At 39.4% G+C, this 24,392-nt stretch overlaps 2 protein-coding genes across 2 annotated transcripts in view; both read left to right on the top strand.

Moving 5' to 3' along the window:
- LOC119476115 (protein NLRC3-like) overlaps nt 1-19,630 on the top strand; it is a 119,169-nt gene extending 99,539 nt beyond the window's left edge. The window contains exons 11-19 of the mRNA XM_037749329.1: nt 7,772-7,945; nt 13,051-13,091; nt 13,264-13,319; nt 13,965-14,011; nt 16,515-16,732; nt 17,082-17,338; nt 17,776-17,892; nt 18,021-18,165; nt 18,776-19,630. Of these exons, the coding sequence (XP_037605257.1) occupies nt 7,772-7,945; nt 13,051-13,091; nt 13,264-13,319; nt 13,965-14,011; nt 16,515-16,732; nt 17,082-17,338; nt 17,776-17,892; nt 18,021-18,165; nt 18,776-19,167 (1,447 nt within the window). The 3' untranslated portion in view covers nt 19,168-19,630. The remainder of the gene's footprint in view (nt 1-7,771; nt 7,946-13,050; nt 13,092-13,263; nt 13,320-13,964; nt 14,012-16,514; nt 16,733-17,081; nt 17,339-17,775; nt 17,893-18,020; nt 18,166-18,775) is intronic.
- LOC119476144 (ribonuclease inhibitor-like) overlaps nt 1-24,392 on the top strand; it is a 159,230-nt gene that overhangs the window by 111,653 nt on the left and 23,185 nt on the right. The window lies entirely within an intron of this gene.

The following is a 24,392-nucleotide window of genomic DNA, read 5'->3' as shown; positions in this document are numbered from 1 at the left end:
CGTAAACTACTGGTCATACGAGACAAAGACTGTCGTTGTAAAACCCCTGAGTGTGTTGAATCGAGCAATGGTGCATTTTATTGCTCATGAAGTCAAGTTGTGTTCCATCATCGTGTTTTTAAGTCTTTCCTTTTATTCTGTTACTCACAGAAGGAAACTCAGGTGTTTCTCTCTCTTGTTGCTGTAGAGAAGAGTAGTAACAGGAAATACACAGCTTCCACCAATAACAGCGGTCTGATGAATAATATATCTAATTATATGAATGTTTAATTATGTACAGGTCTAATATTATTACACGATCTGTTTCATTTCTCTACCGTTTGGCAGCAGTCAGTGAATTTTCCCATTTATGACGTGAACCTGACAGCAGCAGGTAGCTAGCAAAGAGAGGTCATCTTTATCAACTGTATTATTATTACTTATTCACTGAGTTTTAAAAATGCTTTTCTAATCAAGAAGGCCTCATGCTAACTTTGTGGAGACAGACCTGGGATCAGATCTCACTGACAGACTGGACATTATGGAAGCCTCAATGTAACTACATGTTCTCTCTCTTCATCTGCAAGATTAAAGAAAAACAAAGATTAAAAGTCTGCAGGTTTGAGAGAGAGTGATGAGAATTATTGTTTCATGTCAAACAGTGAGATAAGATTAGCTGAACCACTGATGTGAGGAGCAAATGTTAATCAAAGAAGTATATATCAAACTGTTTAGTCATCAAATGCATGAAGTAAATATAAACTGTCCTCTTTCATAATAACATATTTTGTAATCTTTGTGTCATCACAGACTTTCTGGCTGTGGACTCTCAGATACTCACTGTGAAGTTGTGGCCTCAGCTCTGAAGTCCAACCCCTCCCATCTGAGAGAGCTGGACCTGAGTAACAACAACCTGAAGGATTCAGGAGTGAAGCTGCTTTCTGCTGCACTGGAGAGTCCAAACTGTAGACTGGAGACTCTGAGGTCAGTTCACTGACTGTAGTTTATGTAGTTTGTACACACTCTCTCTGCACTGGCTCTGCTCCAGATGGCTCTAGAGAGGGACATTCACGTTTTCACGTCGGCCACCGTAGCTCTCCAACACGCTTGGCACACAGGAGAGGCTTCAGTTGGTTGTAATCTCCTCACCTCACCGCTAGATACCACCAGATCCTACACTCTGGACCTTTAACCACAGACCTTATTTCAGGCATCTAACTAAAAACCCATTGACTTCCAGACGAGGAAACAGGAAGTGCTAAAATGCTGACTCATTTCTGGGTTTTAGGACTCATTCCTGTAGCTCTCTATTTGAACATGTCTAAAGGTGCAGCACTCTTCAACAAACACGTATTGCACCAACTTAAAGGCACATAAGTGATGATTATGAACGACACCATCTAATCAGAGGTTTCTATGGTTCTAAGTTATTCCCACGTTCTTTTTGACAGCAGATCTAACTGTGCTCTGTTTTCATGTCAGCATTGTCTAATTATTTGAAGCAAAAACCAAATAAATATTCTGCATCAGAAACATCTTTGCAGGTTCATATTTTTTTCAATCTATCTGAATACAATACTCACATGTTCATATGTACATTCAAAGAGTTATTGATGTCTGTCATCATTCCTTCTGTCTGTGAAGCAATCCCCGTTTAACCTGAGTGTTACGAGATGAGGACTAAATCCACAGTCTTGTTGTGTGTAAAATGACCTGTAACGTTGATCTTAAACTAATCGGAGGCTTCAGCAGTCTGAGTTAGATGTATTAGGGCTGGGTGACTTGGACAAAATCAAATATCACAATATTTCTTTGTGTAAATGACCAATAATAGAACAGCTAGAACAGTCTGGTAAGTTCAGAAAATGACATCACTTTACTGTAATACAGCCTTTAAAACCAGGAAGAGACAACACTTATGCCATATCACGATATTACTAGGGCTGTCAATCCATTATAATATTTAATCACAATTAATTACAAATGAATCACACATTATTTATCCGTCCAAAATGTACCTTAAAGGGAGAGCCAACAGGCAACAACAGCTGTCAGTGTGTCAGTGTGCTGACTTGACTATGACTTGCCCCAAACTGCATGTGATGATCATAAAGTGGGCATGTCTGTAAAGGGGAGACTCGTGGGTACCCATAGAACCCATTTACATTCACTGATCTGGAGGTCAGAGGTCAAGGGACCCCTTTGAACATGGACATGACAGTTTGCAGCGTTATTTAACCTCCTTCATGACCAGCTAGTCTGACATGGTTGGTACCAGTAGTAGTAGTAGTAGTAGTAGTAGTAGTAGTAGTAGTAGTAGTAGTAGTAGTATGACCTGGTTGGTACCGATGGATTCATCAGGTTCTCTAGTTTCAGATGATACCAGTATCTTCACTCTAGCTTTTAAACTGAGCCGCTACAACCTCCAGGAAGATCGATTGCGTTAATGCGTTAAAGAAAATGGTGGCGTTAAAACGATTAACTTTGACAACCCTAGATATTAGGATATCCTAAATCTAAGACGATATCTCGTCTCATATCACGATATCGATATAATATGGATATATTGCCCAGCCTTAGTATGTATCCAGTCAGTATGTTGTGTTTGACAGTTTCCTTGTTGAGCTGCAGGAGGATTAGTAACTCAAAGAGGGAATTTGGTACTAAACAGTCTGTAACTTTGATTTGTCGGACTCAGACTGCTGAATCTTCATATTAGTTTCAGTTGAACTTCTGAAGTCATTTCTTACAGTGTAGTTGTGTTATGAAGGGACCACTTCACAGGAGGAATGATTACTGCCACCAATAACTCTTTTAATGTACATATGACATGTGGCTGTTGTTTACAGACACACTTGAACAAATGTGGACCTTTCCTGTAAATGACATAAACCTGCTAAGCTCCCAGATACAGTGAGAAGAAGGCCATGTAATAAATGAAGTAATGAAGTCCAACAAGTCTGATTTAATATTGATCCTCTAATTCCAGACTTGACAGAGATCAGCAGCTTGTTATTGATGTGTGTTGACATGAACAGCTGTATGAATGTTGTGGTGACATCTGGATGATGTCTGTAGAAGGCTGACATTATGATGATCCACAATAACACAATGACAAAGTCACTCTACTCATTTTAGGGAAAAGATCATTGATTAGGACATAGTAATGTTGAGCTACACATTTAAAACCTGAACACATCTGATTGGATTATAAAGTGATTTTATCTTCATCATTTATTCTTTATTCAGATTGAGTTTCTGCAGTTTGTCAGAGATCAGCTGTGCTTCTCTGGCCTCAGCTCTGAAGTCCAACCCCTCCCATCTGAGAGAGCTGGAGCTGAGTGGAAACGAGCTGAAGGATTCAGGAGTGAAGCTTCTGTGTGGTTTTCTGGAGAGTCCACACTGTAGACTGGAGACTCTGAGGTCAGTTCACTGACTCTCTGTTACTGTTATAGATCTTATATGTTTAATTAACAATTGAACCTGATTTATGTACAAACATAACTTACATCCATAAAGTTGTTAATGTCCTTTTCTTCATATTTTCATGTTTCTTGAACTAAATTCAGTCTGCAGTCACTAAAGACTTGTGTTTCTTAAAGAAAGTGTAGAAAATGTCCACTGTTAGTTGTTAAAGTAAATGAATGTTTATCATTGTTGGTAAATGGTCACATCTGGATACAGAAGATCCTCTGAACTAATATTCAGGGTTCCTACGCAGTATGGAGAAGTATGGAATTTGATTTTAGAGAGATCAGCAGCTTGGTATTGATGTGTGTTGACATGACATGACATGACATGGATTATAAAGTGATTTTTATCTTCATCATTTGTTCTTTATTCAGATTGGGGAGTCGGGGCGGTCCTGGGATCAGAGCCCTGGTGCTGGGGTTTGCTTTCAATAGGCCTTGCACCACATTACACCTTACCTCGTGTGTTTTTGGGCTCATCTCTTTCGTTGGCTTCAAATCCAAACTGTTGCCATGTTGCCACAGTTTTAGTTTTCTTTGAGACCAGCTCTGCCATGTCTCGTCTCATCACCCCAAAAAACACATGAACTTCCTAGTAAACAAACCTCTTCTTGTTTATACACCAACATAACATCATAATATTACGTTAATCACGTTGTCATATTGCAAATACAGGCTGGATTTAGCACTGTGACTCTGTCGGCACAGGTTGTTGATGTCGGCTACTTTTTAATTTGCCAGAACGTGTCATAATGACAAATATCGGTTCTGCCGGTTAGCATTAAATCAAACCGGTTTAAGCTCGTACACCGGACCGGACGAGACCGGCAAAACCGAAAATCAACCCAACTCTAGCATTAGCCACCGTAAACTACTGGTCATACGAGACAAAGCTTGTCGTTGTAAAACCCCTGACTGTGTTGAATCGAGCAATGGTGCATTTTATTGCTCATGAAGTCAAGTTGTGTTCCATCATCGTGTTTTTAAGTCTTTCCTTTTATTCTGTTACTCACAGAAGGAAACTCAGGTGTTTCTCTCTCTTGTTGCTGTAGAGAAGAGTAGTAACAGGAAATACACAGCTTCCACCAATAACAGCCGTCTGATGAATAATATATCTAATTATATGAATGTTTAATTATGTACAGGTCTAATATTATTACACGATCTGTTTCATTTCTCTACCGTTTGGCAGCAGTCACTGAATTTTCCCATTTATGGACGTGAACCTGACAGCAGCAGGTAGCTAGCAAAGAGAGGTCATCTTTATCAACTGTATTATTATTACTTATTCACTGAGTTTTAAAAATGCTTTTCTAATCAAGAAGGCCTCATGCTAACTTTGTGGAGACAGACCTGGGATCAGATCTCACTGACAGACTGGACATTAGGGAAGCCTCAATGTAACTACATGTTCTCTCTCTTCATCTGCAAGATTAAAGAAAAACAAAGATTAAAAGTCTGCAGGTTTGAGAGAGAGTGATGAGAATTATTGTTTCATGTCAAACAGTGAGATAAGATTAGCTGAACCACTGATGTGAGGAGCAAATGTTAATCAAAGAAGTATATATCAAACTGTTTAGTCATCAAATGCATGAAGTAAATATAAACTGTCCTCTTTCATAATAACATATTTTGTAATCTTTGTGTCATCACAGACTTTCTGGCTGTGGACTCTCAGATACTCACTGTGAAGTTGTGGCCTCAGCTCTGAAGTCCAACCCCTCCCATCTGAGAGAGCTGGACCTGAGTAACAACTACAACCTGAAGGATTCAGGAGTGAAGCTGCTTTCTGCTGGACTGGAGAGTCCAAACTGTAGACTGGAGACTCTGAGGTCAGTTCACTGACTGTAGCTTATGTAGTTTGTAGACACACTCTCTCTGCACTGGCTCTGCTCCAGATGGCTCTAGAGAGGGACATTCACGTTTTCACGTCGGCCACCGTAGCTCTCCAACACGCTTGGCACACAGGAGAGGCTTCAGTTGGTTGTAATCTCCTCACCTCACCGCTAGATACCACCAGATCCTACACACTGGACCTTTAACCACAGACCTTATTTCAGGCATCTAACTAAAAACCCATTAAAAAAACCCATTGACTTCCAGACGAGGAAACAGGAAGTGCTAAAATGCTGACTCATTTCTGGGTTTTAGGACTCATTCCTGTAGCTCTCTATTTGAACATGTCTAAAGGTGCAGCACTCTTCAACAAACACGTATTGCACCAACTTAAAGGCACATAAGTGATGATTATGAAGGACACCATCTAATCAGAGGTTTCTATGGTTCTAAGTTATTCCCACGTTCTTTTTGACAGCAGATCTAACTGTGCTCTGTTTTCATGTCAGCATTGTCTAATTATTTGAAGCAAAAAACCAAATAAATATTCTGCATCAGAAACATCTTTGCAGGTTCATATTTTTTTCAATCTATCTGAATACAATACTCACATGTTCATATGTACATTCAAAGAGTTATTGATGTCTGTCATCATTCCTTCTGTCTGTGAAGCAATCCCCGTTTAACCTGAGTGTTACGAGATGAGGACTAAATCCACAGTCTTGTTGTGTGTAAAATGACCTGTAACGTTGATCTTAAACTAATCGGAGGCTTCAGCAGTCTGAGTTAGATGTATTAGGGCTGGGTGACCTGGACAAAATCAAATATCACAATATTTTTTTTGTAAATGACCAATAATAGAACAGCTAGAACAGTCTGGTAAGTTCAGAAAATGACATCACTTTACTGTAATACAGCCTTTAAAACCAGGAAGAGACAACACTTATGCCATATCACGATATTACTAGGGCTGTCAATCCATTATAATATTTAATCACGATTAATTACAAATGAATCACACATTTTTTTATCTGTTCTAAATGAACTTTAAAGGGAGATCTGTCAAGTATTTAATCCTCTTATCAACATGGGAGTGGACTAATATGCTGCTTTATGTAAATGTATGTATATATTTATTATTGTAAATCAATGAACAACACAAATCAATGACAGATATTGATCCAGAAACCCTCACAGGTACTGCATTTAGCATAAAACAATATGCTCCAATCATAACATGGCAAACTGCAGCCCAACAGGCAACAACAGCTGTCAGTGTGTCAGTGTGCTGACTTGACTATGACTTGCCCCAAACTGCATGTGATGATCATAAAGTGGGCATGTCTGTAAAGGGGAGACTCGTGGGTACCCATAGAACCCATTTACATTCACTGATCTGGAGGTCAGAGGTCAAGGGACCCCTTTGAACATGGACATGACAGTTTGGAGCGTTATTTAACCTCCTTCATGACCAGCTAGTCTGACATGGTTGGTACCGATGGATTCATCAGGTTCTCTAGTTTACTATGATACCAGTACTAGTAGTAGTAGTAGTAGTAGTAGTAGTATGACCTGGTTGGTACTGATGGATTCATCAGGTTCTTTAGTTTCAGATGATACCAGGATCTTCACTCTAGCTTTAAAACTGAGCCGCTACAACCTCCGGACGATTGATTGCGTTAATGCGTTAAATAAAATGTTGGCGTTAAAACGATTAACTTTGACAACCCTAGATATTAGGATATCCAAAATCTAAGACGATATCTCGTCTCGTATCACGATATTGATATAATATGGATATATTGCCCAGCCTTAGTATGTATCCAGTCAGTATGTTGTGTTTGACAGTTTCCTTGTTGAGCTGCAGGAGGATTAGTAACTCAAAGAGGGAATTTGGTACTAAACAGTCTGTAACTTTGATTTGTCGGACTCAGACTGCTGAATCTTCATATTAGTTTCAGTTGAACTTCTGAAGTCATTTCTTACAGTGTAGTTGTGTTATGAAGGGACCACTTCACAGGAGGAATGATTACTGCCACCAATAACTCTTTTAATGTACATATGACATGTGGCTGTTGTTTACAGACACACTTGAACAAATGTGGACCTTTCCTGTAAATGACATAAACCTGCTAAGCTCCCAGATACAGTGAGAAGAAGGCCATGTAATAAATGAAGTAATGAAGTCCAACAAGTCTGATTTAATATTGATCCTCTAATTCCAGACTTGACAGAGATCAGCAGCTTGTTATTGATGTGTGTTGACATGAACAGCTGTATGAATGTTGTGGTGACATCTGGATGATGTCTGTAGAAGGCTGACATTATGATGATCCACAATAACACAATGACAAAGTCACTCTACTCATTTTAGGGAAAAGATCATTGATTAGGACATAGTGATGTTGAGCTACACATTTAAAACCTGAACACATCTGATTGGATTATAAAGTGATTTTTATCTTCATCATTTATTCTTTATTCAGATTGAGGGGCTGCAGTTTGTCAGAGATCAGCTGTGCTTCTCTGATCTCAGCTCTGAAGTCCAACCCCTCCCATCTGAGAGAGCTGGAGCTGAGTAACAACAACCTGAAGGATTCAGGAGTGAAGCTCCTGTGTGGTTTTCTGGAGAGTCCACACTGTAGACTGGAGACTCTGAGGTCAGACACCATTTTTTACTTGTGTACTGAGATTAATATGATGTGAAAGTTGTGGTGACACTAAACTGCAGACATCAGGCTGATATTATACTGATCCACACTGAGTCTCTTAATGCTAAAGTCCATTTTCTTCTTCAGTGGTTTAGTCCATTGACTGTGGCAGAGCAATGTTAAGCTACACATTTAAAACCTTCATATATCACAACTCCTGACTTTCATCATGTTTCTTTTTTCCAAGAAATGTTAATAAAAATAGATCAATATGAAGAATAAATAAATAATCTCTATTTCAGCTATCAGACAATAATAAATATATTCAGTATTTGTTTTTTTCTATAAATGTTATGAAGCTATATGATGCTTTTACTGACTGAAGAGTTTAAACTGAAGATGCTTTGATTTTATGACTCCACTATTCCTCAAATATATATATTGTAGATGTCTTATCTTAAATATCTTTTGTTCACATTTCCCCAAAATCCATCCTGACATCTTTGACATCTTTAGAAACTTTGAGATGTTGAGTTGAATCTTGAATCAGTTTCTGTGGTTCTTATTTGTGTTTGGCTGCTCAACATGAGTTTGTATAGATGGATCCACTGGTGGAGCTGTCAGAGTTTAAGAGGTGAAGTCACTACGTCTTTATTGAAGTAGCAGCACGTTGTCATTAATATTAATGAGAGCTCTGTTTCACTGTTTGTATTTGACAGTTTTTAACCTGCATCCTGTTGGCTTCAGGTGTTTGGAGTTTACATTTTCTAAACTTCTACGTTCTAAACCTTCTTCAGCTCTGAACACATTATTAAACATTGAATGATTTCAAGCAGGAACGTTGTCTTCTAAACTTACATCATTTATTCTTTATTCAGATTGTGGGGCTGCAGTTTGTCAGAGATCAGCTGTGCTTCTCTGGCCTCAGCTCTGAAGTCCAACCCCTCCCATCTGAGAGAGCTGGATCTGAGTAAAAACAAAGAGCTGCAGGATTCAGGAGTGAAGCTCCTGTGTGGTTTTCTGGAGAGTCCACACTGTAGACTGGAGACTCTGAGGTCAGTTCACTGACTCTCTGTTACTGTTATAGATCTTATATGTTTAATTAACAATTGAACCTGATTTATGTACAAACATAACTTACATCCATAAAGTTGTTAATGTCCTTTTCTTCATATTTTCATGTTTCTTGAACTAAATTCAGTCTGCAGTCACTAAAGACTTGTGTTTCTTAAAGAAAGTGTAGAAAATGTCCACTGTTAGTTGTTAAAGTAAATGAATGTTTATCATTGTTGGTAAATGGTCACATCTGGATACAGAAGATCCTCTGAACTAATATTCAGGGTTCCTACGCAGTATGGAGAAGTATGGAATTTGATTTTAGAGAGATCAGCAGCTTGGTATTGATGTGTGTTGACATGACATGACATGACATGGATTATAAAGTGATATTTATCTTCATCATTTATTCTTTATTCAGATTGAGGGACTGCAGTTTGTCAGAGATCAGCTGTGCTTCTCTGGCCTCAGCTCTGAAGTCCAACCCCTCCCATCTGAGAGAGCTGCATCTGGGAGGAAACAACCTGAAGGATTCAGATGTGAAGCAGCTGTCTGATCTTGTGGAGAGTCCACACTGTAGACTGGAGACTCTGAGGTCAGTAGAGGGTCGGAGTCGGTCCATGCTGGTTTCAGCAGTATTGTTGTGATGTGTTTCCTCCGTTAAGCTGTGAGAGGAGAACGGTGACACACACAGAGAGAGAGAACAGTCAGCCAATCAGATCAGCCAGAAGCTTGTTGTGATCATGTGTTAGAGTTGATGTGAAGAAGATGTTGTTGTTGTGTTCATGTCTCCAGGAAATAAAGCTGGATTACAGCTGACAGCATCACATCATGTATAGAGACAGTGGTCCTCATCCATCAAACTGTCATACCATCAACTCTGATCAGAAAGTGTGTGTTCTCTCATTGAGAGATAGAACCATCATAGAACCATGGTTACATTTAGTAACCATGTGGTCTTTATACAGACCAGAACCTCTGCTGAAGTCCAGTAATCACAGCTGACGTTTTACTGTTCAGTCTGTGTATGAACATGTGGGACCTTTAAAGAGGACCTATCAGGCTGATGTTCAGCTTCATACTTGTATTTTAGGTTTCTACTAGAACATGTTAACATGCTTTAATGTTCAAAAATCACTTTACTTTTCTTCTACCGGCTGTGCTGCAGCACCTCTTTACACCCTCTGTCTGAAACGCTCTGTTTGATCTCCTTGTCCAAAAAGACTCCATATTTAGTCGGGCTGTCAGAGTTAACGCAATAATAACCCGTTAACGCAAGTTCGTTTTAACGCCACTAATACTTTAACACATTAACGCAACTTGTGATTTTTTAGGTTGTAGCAGCTCAGTTTTAAAGCTAGAGTGAAGATACTGGTATCATCTGAAACTACAGAACCTGATGAATCCATCGGTACCAACCATGTTATACTACTACTACTACTACTACTACTACTACTACTACTACTACTACTACTACTGCTACTACTACTACTAAATAACGCTCCAAACTTACACTAAATCTTGAGAGGAAAAACTGTCATGTCCATGTTCAAAGGGGTCCCTTGACCTCTGACCTCCAGATCAGTGAATGTAAATGGGTTCTATGGGTACCCACGAGTCTCCCCTTTACAGACATGCCCACTTTATGATCATCACATGCAGTTTGGGGCAAGTCATAGTCAAGTCAGCACACTGACACACTGACAGCTGTTGTTGCCTGTTGGGCTGCAGTTTGACATGTTATGATTGGAGCATATTGTTTTATGCTAAATGCAGTACCTGTGAGGGTTTCTGATCAATATCTGTCATTGTTTTGTGTTGTTCATTGATTTACAATAATAAATATATACATACATTTACATAAAAAAGCATATTTGTCCACTCCCATGTTGATAAGAGGATTACATACTTGACAGATCTCCCTTTAAGGTTCATTTAGAACAGATAAAAAATGTGTGATTCATTTGTAATTAATCGTGATTAAATATTTTAATGGATTGACAGCCCTAGTAATATCGTGATATGGCATAAGTGTTGTCTCTTCCTGGTTTTAAAGGCTAAATTACAGTAAAGTGATGTCATTTTCTGAACTTACCAGACTGTTCTAGCTGTTCTATTATTGGTCATTTACACAAAAACATATTGTGATATTTGATTTTGTCCAAGTCACCCAGCCCTAATACATCTAACTCAGACTGCTGAAGCCTCCGATTAGTTTAAGATCAACGTTACAGGTCATTTTACACACAACAAGACTGTGGATTTAGTCCTCATCTCGTATGCGTCCTTCCTGCATTTGGCAGTTTAAACTGTGTTAATTCTAGTCTGGATTATGTGTTTAACTTGTCTAGTATGCGTTTGTAAAGTGTGCCGCTCTGCTGACCGTAGACTGGTCCATGTCTCTGATTGGTCATGTGCTACAAACCCCGCCCCTTCTATGTGAACGCGCTCACAGCCAGACTGAGAAACCCTGGGTTGACTTACCGAGTTGATCAGAACTGTCGTAGGACCGCTTAGCTTTTTTCTTTTGCGTGGTGTGGGAAGGCTCCGCTAGTTGTGGATTTTGTAACCACGCGCCGACTGCGTGCGCCGTCTTTCATTTCAACATGGACGCCTTCGAGGGAAGACTGGCCGAGCAGCTTCACCTGTAAAGACATCTCTACAACTGTTCACTGAGAGACCGCAGAGACAGTCACATGACCACGGGGACAGTCACATGACCGCAGAGACAGTCACATGACCACAGAGACAGTCACATGACCACACGGACAGTCACATGACCACAAGGACAGCCACATGACCACAGAGACAGTCACATGACCACAGAGACAGTCACATGACTACAGAGACAGTCACATGATCACAGAGACAGTCACATGACTACAGAGACAGTCACATGACCACGGGGACAGTCACATGACCACAGAGACAGTCACATGACCACAGAGACAGTCACATGACCACAGAGACAGTCACATAACCACAGAGACAGTCACATGACCACAGGGACAGTCACATGACCACAGAGACAGTCACATGACCACGGGGACAGTCACATGATCACAGAGACAGTCACATGATCACAGAGACAGTCACATGACCACAGAGACAGTCACATGACCACGGGGACGGTCACATGACCACAGAGACAGTCACATGACCACAGAGACGGTCACATGACCACAGAGACAGTCACATGTCATTAAATATTATAATAATGAAATATTCCTCACGCTGGGTAAAAAGAGGTTTTCTGCTGCAGGCTGTGAAAGAATCTGAGAGATCGTTTTGTTAAAGATAAAAAGGTCTGATGTAAAGAGCGGCGACCCGAGGGGAAGCACCGAGAGACAGGAAGTCATTAGACTAAGAGGTCAGGAGGTCACAGTAATAATTACAGTACACAGATGTAATGTTTGGCGGTACGTACGTCGGTGTTTACTACTGTTGCCAGGCAACCTACTCTCCTCTTCGGTACCACTCGTTGACTTCTTGCTGATCCACTTGATATCTTGTTTGTACGCCTCATGGCGTTTCGGAGCATACTGCAGCGAACAACGCTCTGAGCATAAACGCCTCTGTGTATGCTCGTAGCGTGCTCGCCATCTACGCAGGCCCTCGCCACGGCGTCTCACGTGAGTACAAACAAAGCTTAAGAGTTGCTAGTGCAGCAACAAGGATGAGAACCCTCACAGCCAAATTACCAGAGGTCCTTCTACTGGGATTCAAGGTATCTCTACTGGGAATCGACAAAAAGCCAGCTGATAATGCAAAGCAACATTTTACAGTCAGTCAGCAATGTTGTTACAGACGTGTGAATTTACAGTCGAGTGAAAAGTGTAGTTAGTTGTGTTTTCTTTTGATGTGTGTTGGATCTAGACTAATGACTAGTTCTTTCCTTTAATGTAGGACCAGAACATGATTATCAGCAGTCAGTTGTAGTCTTCATGGTGCAGATATGATGAGAAGCATTTAATTCTGATAGATTGATGCTAACTCAAAGAACGGACAATTATTTTAAACTTGTTCTATAACTTTTGGGTCTGTGTTGATCTCTACAGGATCGACAAGAAGGTCTACAGAGCTGCCAGACACAAAGAATGTGAGTATTGAAACAACTTCCCCCATTCATCAAACTATTGTACATTCACATCTGATCTTAAAATGAGAATGTCCTCATTGTACAACAAAACTGTTACTCAGTTCCATCTTTGTTCCAGCTGTTAAGATCACGTCTATTTGAACAATATTAATTTTTTCTCTTTCACTTTCAGGTGACTCAGATGTCAAACTGAATGAGGGAATAAAGCTACCTGAGGACGAGGAAAAGGTGAGAAAGGAGCCGTTGTACGGTGTGAAATCCTCCAGTTTAAACCATGGATGACTTTACTTGGACATTTATCAAGGATCTACCGCTGAAGAACTGTAGTGTATTACACCTGCAGGCAGACATTCATTTAATGACTTAGACTGCATTCACCTGCAGAAGTTAATAGTGTGGAGTGAAGATCACTGAACTATCATTTATTTACTAAACTTGGCCTCTGAGCTCTCGTCGCTGGCCGTACCACGATCCGTCCAGGAGCTGGTACTGGTGCTGGTGCTGGTGCTGGTGCTGGTGCTGGTACTGGTGCTGGTGCTGGAGCTGGTACTGGAGCTGGTACTGGTGCTGGTGCTGGTACTGGTGCTAGTACTGGTACTGGTACTGATACTGGATCTGGTGTGTTAGTAAATCAGGAGCTAAATACATGGTGGTTATTGAGAGCCATGTTCTTGGTGTAGTTGTCCTTCTGTGTAGTCTTCTCTAACACACCTCACACTGTCACTCCATTGAAGTCATTTCCTCTCTGACTCATACAGGGTGCTTGAGTTGAGTATTGACAGTGTGGCTCTAGTATTTCATCACTTTATTAAACACTAAGACAAGTTGGTATTTCTATTAAAATAACTAATTCTGTTCCTTTTTTGATTCCAGGCTCCAACATCCTTCTCACCTGAGCAGACAGCTGGATCTTCATACAGGTAATCGTATAAACTCTGGACCCAGAGTGTGTAATATTGATTGCCAGAAACTATATTTAGTTTTGGACAAAACCAACTCAGTGTGACAGGGTGGCTGGTGCTAGCCTGCATCGGTCACACACAGGATCCACACCAGACATGGACTTGGCCAGCTTTACTTTAGACCAGTGGAGACGGTGTGAAACCTTTGACCTGGATAATTGTATGTCGTCAGGAGATTAAAGAGGAATGTACCCTATCTGAAGCCTTCTTCTAAACCTTCATCAGGAAACTGTGTCCCCAAGTCTTCCTCCCACTGAATCCTTCACAAAGTTGAAGGTTCCAAATGATGAGAGTTTAATAAGGAATGAACAACACCAATAGAGCGCTGCAGGGATGACGTATTTCTGTAGGCCAACCAGGAAGTTAGCATCACTCTGGTTCCCTCCACTAACAGCCAATGGGATTGTTCCGTTGGGTTTTGGATTATTGCAGAAAATCAGCTGTGTGGCAAACACACGTTTATGATACTGACACGTTTTGTTCAGCAAGATAATCTCCAGAATGAACACCACTTTATGATTTTTGAAGCGTGAATGCAATCAGCAGAGGCCTGTACTACGAAGACTTATTCATTTAACGGAATACTCAAAAGTCAGATATATTCATCTAGATGGGGCAGTGATGTATAAATAGCTCTCAGAATATAATAGATAAATAAAATACACTTCATTATACCATTTAGCAATGTTGTGGTGTGTGTGACTGTTTCAGCCTTCTATCAGCTTTCACTGAAGCACTGTAGTCTTGTCACAGTGTCCTCTGAACCCCGAGTCACAAAGTCAAATATGGTCTGAAAAATCTACGGAGAAGTCTGGAAGTCTTTGAAATGTAAAATGTGTAGGAACCCTGTAATAGACGAGGCCTTGCTGTATATAGAACATAATCTAATGTAAGGCACATTGAACAGCAAGTTGGTATATCTGAATATTTTCAACCCAAAGGCATATCATATTCTATAGATATAGAGAACTAAAAATCCCCACAAAGAAAGAATAATATATAGTAGAGCTGTCAAAGTTACCGCAAAACCGTTTCAACGCTACTAATTTCTTTAACGCATTAATACAATCGATCTTTCGGAGGTTGTAGTGGGCTCAGTTTTAAAGCTAGAGTGAAGATACTGGTATCGTATGAAACTATAAAACCTGATGAATCCATCGGTACCAACCAGGTCATGAAGGAGGTTAAATAACACTCCAAACTTACGCTACATTTTGGCAAGGAAAAACTGTCATGTCCATTTTCAAAGGGATCCCTTGACCTCTGACCTCCAGATATGTGAATGAAAATACATTTGCATAAAGCAGCGTATTTGTCCACTCCCATGTTGATAAGAGTATTAAATACTTGACGAATCTCCCTTTAAGGTTCATTTTGAACAGATACAAAATGTGCGATTAATTTGCGATTAATCATTGACAATCATGCGATTAATCGTAATTAAATATTGTAATCGATTGACAGCCCTAATATATAGTAATAATTTGTGTTTAGGCTCAGTTTGCATTCAAGATTATTTTGACTAGTTTATATGTGAATTTGCATATGCTTGATATATGGACATACATACCGATATTGTAATATTGTCTTTATTATACCCCCGCGACAACGTAGTCGGGTTATATAGCGCTCCGCGTGTCCATCCGTCCGTCCTTCTGTCCGTCTGTCCTTCCGTCCGTCCGTCCGTCCGTCCTTCTGTCCGTTACACTTTTGTTTCCGGAGCAGAACTCTGAAACTATTTAACTTATGAACTTCAAACTTGGTGTGATGGTTGACAGTGTGGTCTAGTTGTGCCTTTTGGGGGTTAGAAGTCCAGGGTGCCCAACATTTTTGAATTTTTTCCAAAAGGGTAAAACCTTCAGCCTTACTTCAGTAGGGGTCAAGAGGTGAGCGGGGGGGTATGTGAGCAATGCTCACTTCTGCCTTGTTAATGTGGTGATGTTGATTTTAACATATCACCTAGCCCTGAAGGGTGTTAAGTTTTATCTGTCAAGGTCTTCAAAAGCATTACATTTAATTTATAAAAGTATGCAGACATAAGTGATAATGTTCTTTTTAACACAGGCTTTGCCCCTTCATGTGTAAATGTGTAACTGTTATTGTCACACAGTGAAGTTACCTTCTGCATTTACCCCATCCTAGTATTAGGGGCAGTGGGCAACCTTCAACAGGTTTGGGTTGAGGTGGCAGCAAACTAACTAACTCTGCGCTAGCATCCTGCCCAGGAGCAGGCCGTGGTTCAACCTCAACATCAGAAATTAGATTTCAACATGGAGCTGTTTGGCTCCAGTTTATAAGCACAGATAAAGATGTGGATGGTGGTGATATGTCCCACCAACTTTAAAGAAAGCATGTCATATCCCAACCGACCTCGTTTCCTTGCTGAGGCCTCGACTAAAAGAGAGAGACTAACAGGCCAATAAATGCTGGTTATATCAGTTTGGCCCTCTTTGTCCTACAGCTTCAGGTGTCCTGGTCCAGGTGTGTTCCAGTGTGCTTTGACTGGACTGGTGTTTGTCATGGCTCAGGAGGCGGAGCTACAGTACAGGACCGTCCAATGGGATGAGAGCTTCCTCCAATCAGCTGGCAAAATGGCTGCAGGGCCGCTGTTCAACATCAAGTGTTCTGAGGATGCTGCTCTCCGTCAGCTCCACCTCCAACACTGTGACACAAAGGAAGGTAAAGACATTGTTCAAAAGTAATCAGTAAAATTGCAAAAATGTTTATTAATGTGAACTTTGTTGAGATTAGCTGCATTCGGTGACGTGTGAAAATATATATATATATAAATGTAAATGTAATGGATTTTATGCACAACGCTAAATGCACACATCCACACAGATCACACGTGGAACAGTAAAATAATAATGAATTCAAAAATAGGAGGTAAAGAATAGAGGTGAAGTGGCACATCCTCGGGATGCTCCAGAGTTAGAGGCAATAGATTGTGGCAAGTGGTAAGAAATGAATTGGGTAGATGAACCTGTTAGCATTAAAACAAAAGTTTAACAGCTCTTTGCTTTCACAGCATTGCTCTGTGACGGCCTGTTGTCTGTCGCTCACATCTCTGATGATGGAATGAGCATCTTGGAGCCGCTGGAGATTACAGACACTCATGTGGTTGTGAAGATCTCTCACCTCTCTGCCTTTGGCCTGATCTGGAAAAAGATTCGGAACAAGATATGGCCGATAAAGGGCCAAGTTCTGCTGTTCCTCCGACCGCCCACCAGAACACAACAAGTACTCGATGTCTTTCTGCTGAACAAAAACGTCCTTGTAAGCGAGGTAAAGCCATCTGTCATATGTGCTCATCATCAGCCACGCTCCCAGTTAGAATCCCGGGCTGATTGGGCTCTTTAGGTTGTTGGTCCTGAATGGAGGAACAGTTTCCCCCTCACCATTACATCTCCCTCCTCCGTTGATAACTTCAAACCTGTCTTAAGACCCGTCTCTTTTCTTTAGTCTGTCAGTAGTCACCTTGAAGACTGGTCACACACTGTTTTTATTTATTTATTGGATGCTGTCATGTTTTTGGGATTTTAATCCAGAATTATTTATTCTACACTTTTATTAATTTACTTGCATCCTCTTAATTATTTCTGTGTTTTATTTCATTCTGATTCTCATCGCTCTGTGAGGCACTTTGGTCAACATTTGATGTTTTTAAGTGTATTTGACAATATGAGCATAAACGGCATATTAAAAATGTTCTGTTTCTGAAGGTTAAGGCCCAACAAGGACGTGCTACGTACATCCAGATCTCTGCCAAGTGTCTTCTCAACTTTGGTCAAAGTTACAGTCTCCACTGTGAACCTGAGGGCTTCACAATACAACCTGATGTGAGTCAAGTCACAGAATTATCATCAATATAATTTTGGCTGCATGTTGAAAATAGATTCACAATTAAGAAAGTACCAGATAAACATTTTAACCAGACTGAAAATGACGCGATGCTTCTGGTTTTCAGTGTGAACCATTTGACTCAGATTATGGACCAAATTACCATCCCACATTTGAGGTTTTCCTGACTACGATCCCAGAGAAAGTGACTTTGATGGTCAAGGCTCAAGAGAGGACAGACCACGTCTGGAGACGTGAAGTGTGTCTGACAGGTAAAGATTACCTTTTATTATTTTGATCAGTTTTGAGATCAGGATTATTTCTCATTCGCTACGAACACATTACGTTACACTACTCTACCAACGTCAACATGTGGATACCCGACGGTACCATATTCTCACAGCGACATGAACATCTGGAATGAAGCTAAGTGGTGAGTGAGAGCGGTGTGAAAATGGTCCCCTTTGTTTCATGTACGTATCATAACAACGGCTTGTATATCCTCCGTCCTCGCTCTTCCTGTTTCCCTTTCTGAGTGATGGATACAGACTACCGCCGCCTGCTGGTGTGGAGAGTTATTTCCTCTTACCAGGAGCAGAACGTACGAGCTAACTGACCGCCGGCTGTCGTCTTTACGGTGTGTTCGAGTGCGACTTGTCGGCCAAAACAAAGGCGACACGGGGAGAACATGCACTCACCACAGAGAAGAATCATGAAACCAAAACATATAAAATATGAGTGTCTCCCTTTTGGTTTCTGATTTTGAACACAGAACAACTGATTTACAGAGCAGACATGTTGCTGTACAGAAACATGACGTTTCATTTCAGTTGAATTGCTCTTTAAAAGTCATTGTTGTTTTTTTCCCTGGTTATCTCCCAGATCTAACAATGGAAATCCGTCAGAGGAACGTCCCACCAGAGGACAGCGTGTTACCAGAGGACAGCGTCCCACCAGAGGACCGCGTCCCACCAGAGGACAGCGTCTCATCAGAGTACATCGTCACACCAGAGGAGAAACTGCGGATGGTTCGAAAAGAGTTTACGGACAGAATGTCTGATCCTAGTCTGAACATGCTTCTGGATGAACTCTTTCAGCGTCGCGTTATAAACGATAGGGAAATGGAGTCAATCAGAAAAGCAAAAAGCAGGGCAGATAAAGCACAAGACCTGATCGACACGGTGCGACTAAAGGGAACTGAAGCCAGCTCAGTTCTGATCGCTGCTCTCCGTGAGGTGGATCCGTGTGTTTTCAAAGTGCTGAACTTAAGCTGAAACAAAAGCAAGAAGCTGGAGTGTGATGATGAATCTCTATAATATCTGGCTGTTTCAGAGACTCACATCACTTATTGTTGTCTTTAAATGATAAATCCCGTCGTGGAAGCCTGTGTGGACTTTCACTCTGAAGGTGATTCACTGAAGTTTGGAGGAAAAGTGAATTCATTTTCAAGCTCTTGTGGTTTGGTTTCAACATTTTATAATCATTTACTTGGGATAACTTCCGATGTGTTGTTAGTGATGAAGACCTGCGATAGAGAGCTCCTGACATTTCTATATGTTTTGGGACTGCCTTCTTATTGCTAATTTTTGGAAGCTATTAATTAAGTTTTAATTAGTTAACGTGATAATAACGTGCTCCTTTTTCCCTGCTGGGTTTTTGGTTGTTTGGTCATTTCATTCGTCAGTAGACCTTCTGTAACTTGTGCCTACAATAAAGATTTCATTTCACACTGTGATGGAACCAAAGTTGGACTCATTGGATGGATGTTGAGCAGTGAAACTATTCCATTAAGAGATGGTGTCTGCAAACATGAACTAGAACAGACAGATGCTGTTATTAAACGAGACCGCAACTGAAACACAGATAGGAGCTTCTTGTCTGTGACAGTTGTTCTAATGCAACAACTGTAATTAACAGTGTGGACAAAGACCTTTTAAAGGCAACGACAAGACTTTGTTCTCTTATCTGGAACAGATGGTGCCTTCAGGTGAAACTGGTGAGCTCGTGTTTACAACACGGGAAGTCGTGTACACCATGTGTGCATGGCGTTCAAGTGGTTAAGTGGTGAGAACGCCGCTGCTAAGCAACGGTAATATTAACGTTACTGTCGGCGTCCAGAAGCCACAAATCATATTTTCACATATGAATTAATATTCTGTTTCTGTAATGTCTATTTCTCTCCTCACATGTTCTCAGAATCATCTTGTAGTGATCAAGTTGAGGAGATACCAAGCCCCGCCCACCAGCCGGAGCACAGCCAATAAGAACGCTCTCTCTCTCTGAACTGACCTGTGATTGGTCAAAGTCTCCCGTCATGAGCTAGATTTACTAAAGTCTGAAAACAGAGCCATGAGGAGGAGCAGAAGTCTAGTTATCTCTCAGAACACTTGAATCACAATATGCTGAAAGGTTATTATGGGATTTTTTTCCCAATGATGCCAAAAATATTGTTGCCTACTGAAACTTTAAATTGACTTAAATTGTATGTCGTTTTTGGACAAAAGCATCTTCCAGATAAATGTCATGTTGTGTCTTAAGAAATAAAGCAGTTGCTTTATAAAACAGAACAACCGGTTGCATTGGCCGACTCACACCGTCGCTACTGGTTTCCTTTCCACAGCTTTGTCGTGTGTTTAGTTTCAGACATCTTCTCTGATTTTTCGAACAATTTTTGGATATTTTTCAATATTTATTTCACATATTTTAATTATAATTTTTGGATTTTTTTTCGGATATGTTTTACATATTTAAAAAAAACAAACGGATATTTTTCACATATTTTACTAATAATTTTTGTAAGTTTTGAGGATATTTTTCACTAATAATCTTCAGACATTTTTCGGATATTTTTCACATATTTCTGAATGTTTTTTCATGCTTTTAGCTTGTAGAAAATTCCCTTTACAAATAGATGTTTAGTTTTCACATATTTCATATTTTTCACACGATATTTCGGATATTTTACACATTTCTTGGATTTTTTTCACATATCTTTTCAGACATTTTCCCAGATTTTTAGAACAATATTAGGATATTTTTCTAATAATTTTTGGATAATTTTTTTTCCCAAAACTGTGTGCAGCATATGGTGAAACATGTGGTGTGTGAATGCTACTGTTCTCCTCTTCCGCCTGAAGTCAAAGTGATGAAGAAGTTCTCAGCTCAGCGGCTTCACCGTTAAAGTTCCCGTCTCAGTTGAAGTTTTCCAGCAAATTGGTTCGTTAAAGGGTTCATTTCATTTCTGGAGGCTTCATGTGCACGAAACCACCTGGTGGTCAAAGAGTGTAAAACAGGCAGATATGATCTGAACCATGTGATCTGTGATATTCTGTATTTAGAGCCAGTAAAGGCTGTTGGGAATGACTATAAACAATGACAAAATATATATATTACCATGTAATCCATTTATATCTATATAATATATCATATAATGTATATGTTCTAGTAAGTATATTATGAGTATATAACATACAGTACATGTATAATAAACTGTAATTGTTTTAGGAGTAATGCATCTTATGTGTGTAAACCAATCCAATTGGTCAATAATTGTATTGTAGTGTGGTGTAATATAATAATGGCAGGAGGGGTAATATTAGTGTTCTGTGTTATTGGTTTAACCCAGGGGTCAGCAACCTGCGGCTCCGGAGCCACATGCGTCTCTTCAGCTCCTCTCCAGCGGCTCCCTGTTGATTTTTAAAAAATGGAAATGAATAGCTGTTTTTTTTGTTTACATTTAAGTTTTTATTGATCATTGTTGTAGGTCTATGGTACGACGGCACGACGGAGTATTAGAGCCACATTGAGGAAGAAAAATAAATCTGAGATTTAGAGAATAAAGTCATAATATTATAAAGTAGTTATTTTACGTGATATTTTCTTTTTTTCTCATGAAGTTATGACTTTATTCTCGTAATATTCCGACTTTATTCTGTAAATCTCAGATGTTTTTTCCCTCAATGTGGCCCTAATACTCAGTAGTACATTGTCTCTTTGGCCCTCACTGCATTAGACTTATATACTATATACTTAGACTATAAACTGTGTTACCTTCATCACAATGATCACATGTTTTGCGGCTCCAGACAGTTTTTATATATATTTTTCTTTTGCCTAAAATGTCTCTTTTGATAGTAAAGGTTGCTGAGCCCTGGGTTAACCAGTGAAGATCTGAACCACATCCAAAGAAATGGTCATTACCCGTCTGAGAATAGGACATACAGGATTAAACCAAACACTCCATAGAATAGGTAAGCACCCAACTGGACTATGCACGCACTGTAATAAACCAGAAACTGTCAAGCATGTTCTTATAGAGTGCAACAAATATGACAAAGAAAGAAGGGAATTGCTATCAGGAGTAGATGATGGAAATATTACAATCTGCTAGGAAAGACCTCTAAGAAAGAACACAATCTTCTAATTAATTACTTAAAGGGCAACAGGAATAATGGAGAGAATTTAATTATTATTATTATTATTATTAATAATTATACATTTTTATTTTATTGTTTTTGTTCTTTTTTTTAATTTATTTATTTATTTTATTATTATTATTATTATTTTTGTCAATATTATATTCATTGTTTTTTTGTTCATTTTGAAACAACAGATATTTTATTATTATTATTATTATTTTCCCTGCCTATCTACTGCTCCACAGGAGTAGATGATGGAAATATTACAATCTGCTAGGAAAGACCTTTAAGAAAGTAAACAATCTTCTAATTAATTACTTAAGGACAACAGGAATAATGGAGAGAATTTAATAATTATTATTATTGTTATTATTATTAATAATTATTCATTTTTATTTATTTGTTTTTTATTTTTTAATTTTTTTTTATTTTCCTGCCTATCTCCTGCTCCACCTCCAGTCCAGCAGGTGGAGGTAATGCACCTCTAAGCTGGTTTACCAACCAACAATAAACACCAAAGAAGTAGAAGAAGAAGAAGTTCTCAGCTCAGCAGCTTCACCGTTAAAGTTCCCGTCACGTCACTACGTCACTACGTCTCTACGTCTCTACGTCACTACGTCACAGCTCAACATGAAGCTTCGAGGGAGAATCAATGACGTCGTGTGTCTCCACCATTTCACCTGTAAGTACGTCACTTCCGCCTCCTCTAACGGTTCGCTTCCACCAGACTCCACCAGGAAAACTCTCCTTTGTGTTCGTTAGAGAGGAATAATCACATCACAGCGCTCTGAACTCAGACGCGTCTGAGCGCTTTGTGAAGCGGCAGTGACTGTTTTCTGTTCGGCTGGAATTTAAAAACGCGTTTTGCTGCTGTGCGGCACAAAAGAGAAGAACTGCAGTTATTTCATGATGGTTTTTACTTTTTATTTTTTTTCAATTTTTTTTTCAATTTTTTATTTTAACATTTTTAATAATGTTTTATTTTTAATTTTTAAGTTTAATGTTGTGTTGTTGGCAACAACTGACAGCCGTAACCGTCATGAAATAACTGCAGTTCCTCTCTTTTGTGCCAGAGAGCAGCAAAATGCGTTTTTAAATTCCAGTTGAAGTTATTTTTTATTTCATTTATTTTTTTTATTTTTTTATTTTTGTTATATTTTATTTTTTAATTTTTAATTATTAATTTTTAATTTTTAATTAATTTTTCATATTTATTTTTATTCTTTTAATTTAACAATTTTTAATAATGTTTTATTTTTAATTTTTAAGTTTAATGTTGTGTTGTAGGCACAACTGACAGCCGTAACCATCATGAAATAACTGCAGTTCCTCTCTTTTGTGCCACACAGCAGCAAAACGCGTTTTGTTTTGGATATTTTACATATTTTTCAGACATTTACCCAGATTTTAAGAGCACTAATAGGATATTTTTCAATATTTTATACAGATTTTTCAGATTTTTTTCACATATTTTTTCAGACACTTTACCATATTTTTTTTAACAGTTTTTGAGTATTTTTCAATATTTGTTTTACATATTTTACTAATCATTTTTGTATATTTTTTCACAACACTGTGTGCAGCACATGTTGAAACATGTGGTGTCTGAATTCTACTGTTCTTATCTCTGTTAGAATTGTGATTATTGAAGGAGAGAAGAAGAACATCAAATCAATCAAGTGTATTTATTTTGGTTCATAACTTTGCTCTTCCAGGGCGCAAGTGAGGCGCACATGGAGTAGTCGGGTCTCTCTGAGCTCCGGGTGGAAACATTGTTATTTCTTTATTAATCCTGCTTTAGTTTGAAATTGACTGAAGAAGTCAGTGGTGTTTATAGTTTTGATTACTTTAACAGTCATTGTGTGATTTTCACCCATACCAACTTTGAAATCAGTGAAAATGCCTGACACGCGTCAAACAAAGAACGCCAAACAATCTGGCACAGCTGTTGCGCATGATGGGCCTGATGCGGAGGAAGAATCGCCGCATTGTGGGAAAAGATATCCGACAAAATTCTGGAATCAATCAATAAGCGATTCCACCTCCTAGACCACAAATCTTAAACTCTTATGAACACTCAA

The sequence above is a fragment of the Sebastes umbrosus genome, chromosome 17 (assembly GCF_015220745.1).
Source record: "Sebastes umbrosus isolate fSebUmb1 chromosome 17, fSebUmb1.pri, whole genome shotgun sequence".
NCBI lineage: Eukaryota > Metazoa > Chordata > Actinopteri > Perciformes > Sebastidae > Sebastes > Sebastes umbrosus.
The sequence above is the reverse complement of the archived record's forward strand: the minus strand, read 5'-3'. Positions and strand labels throughout refer to the sequence as shown.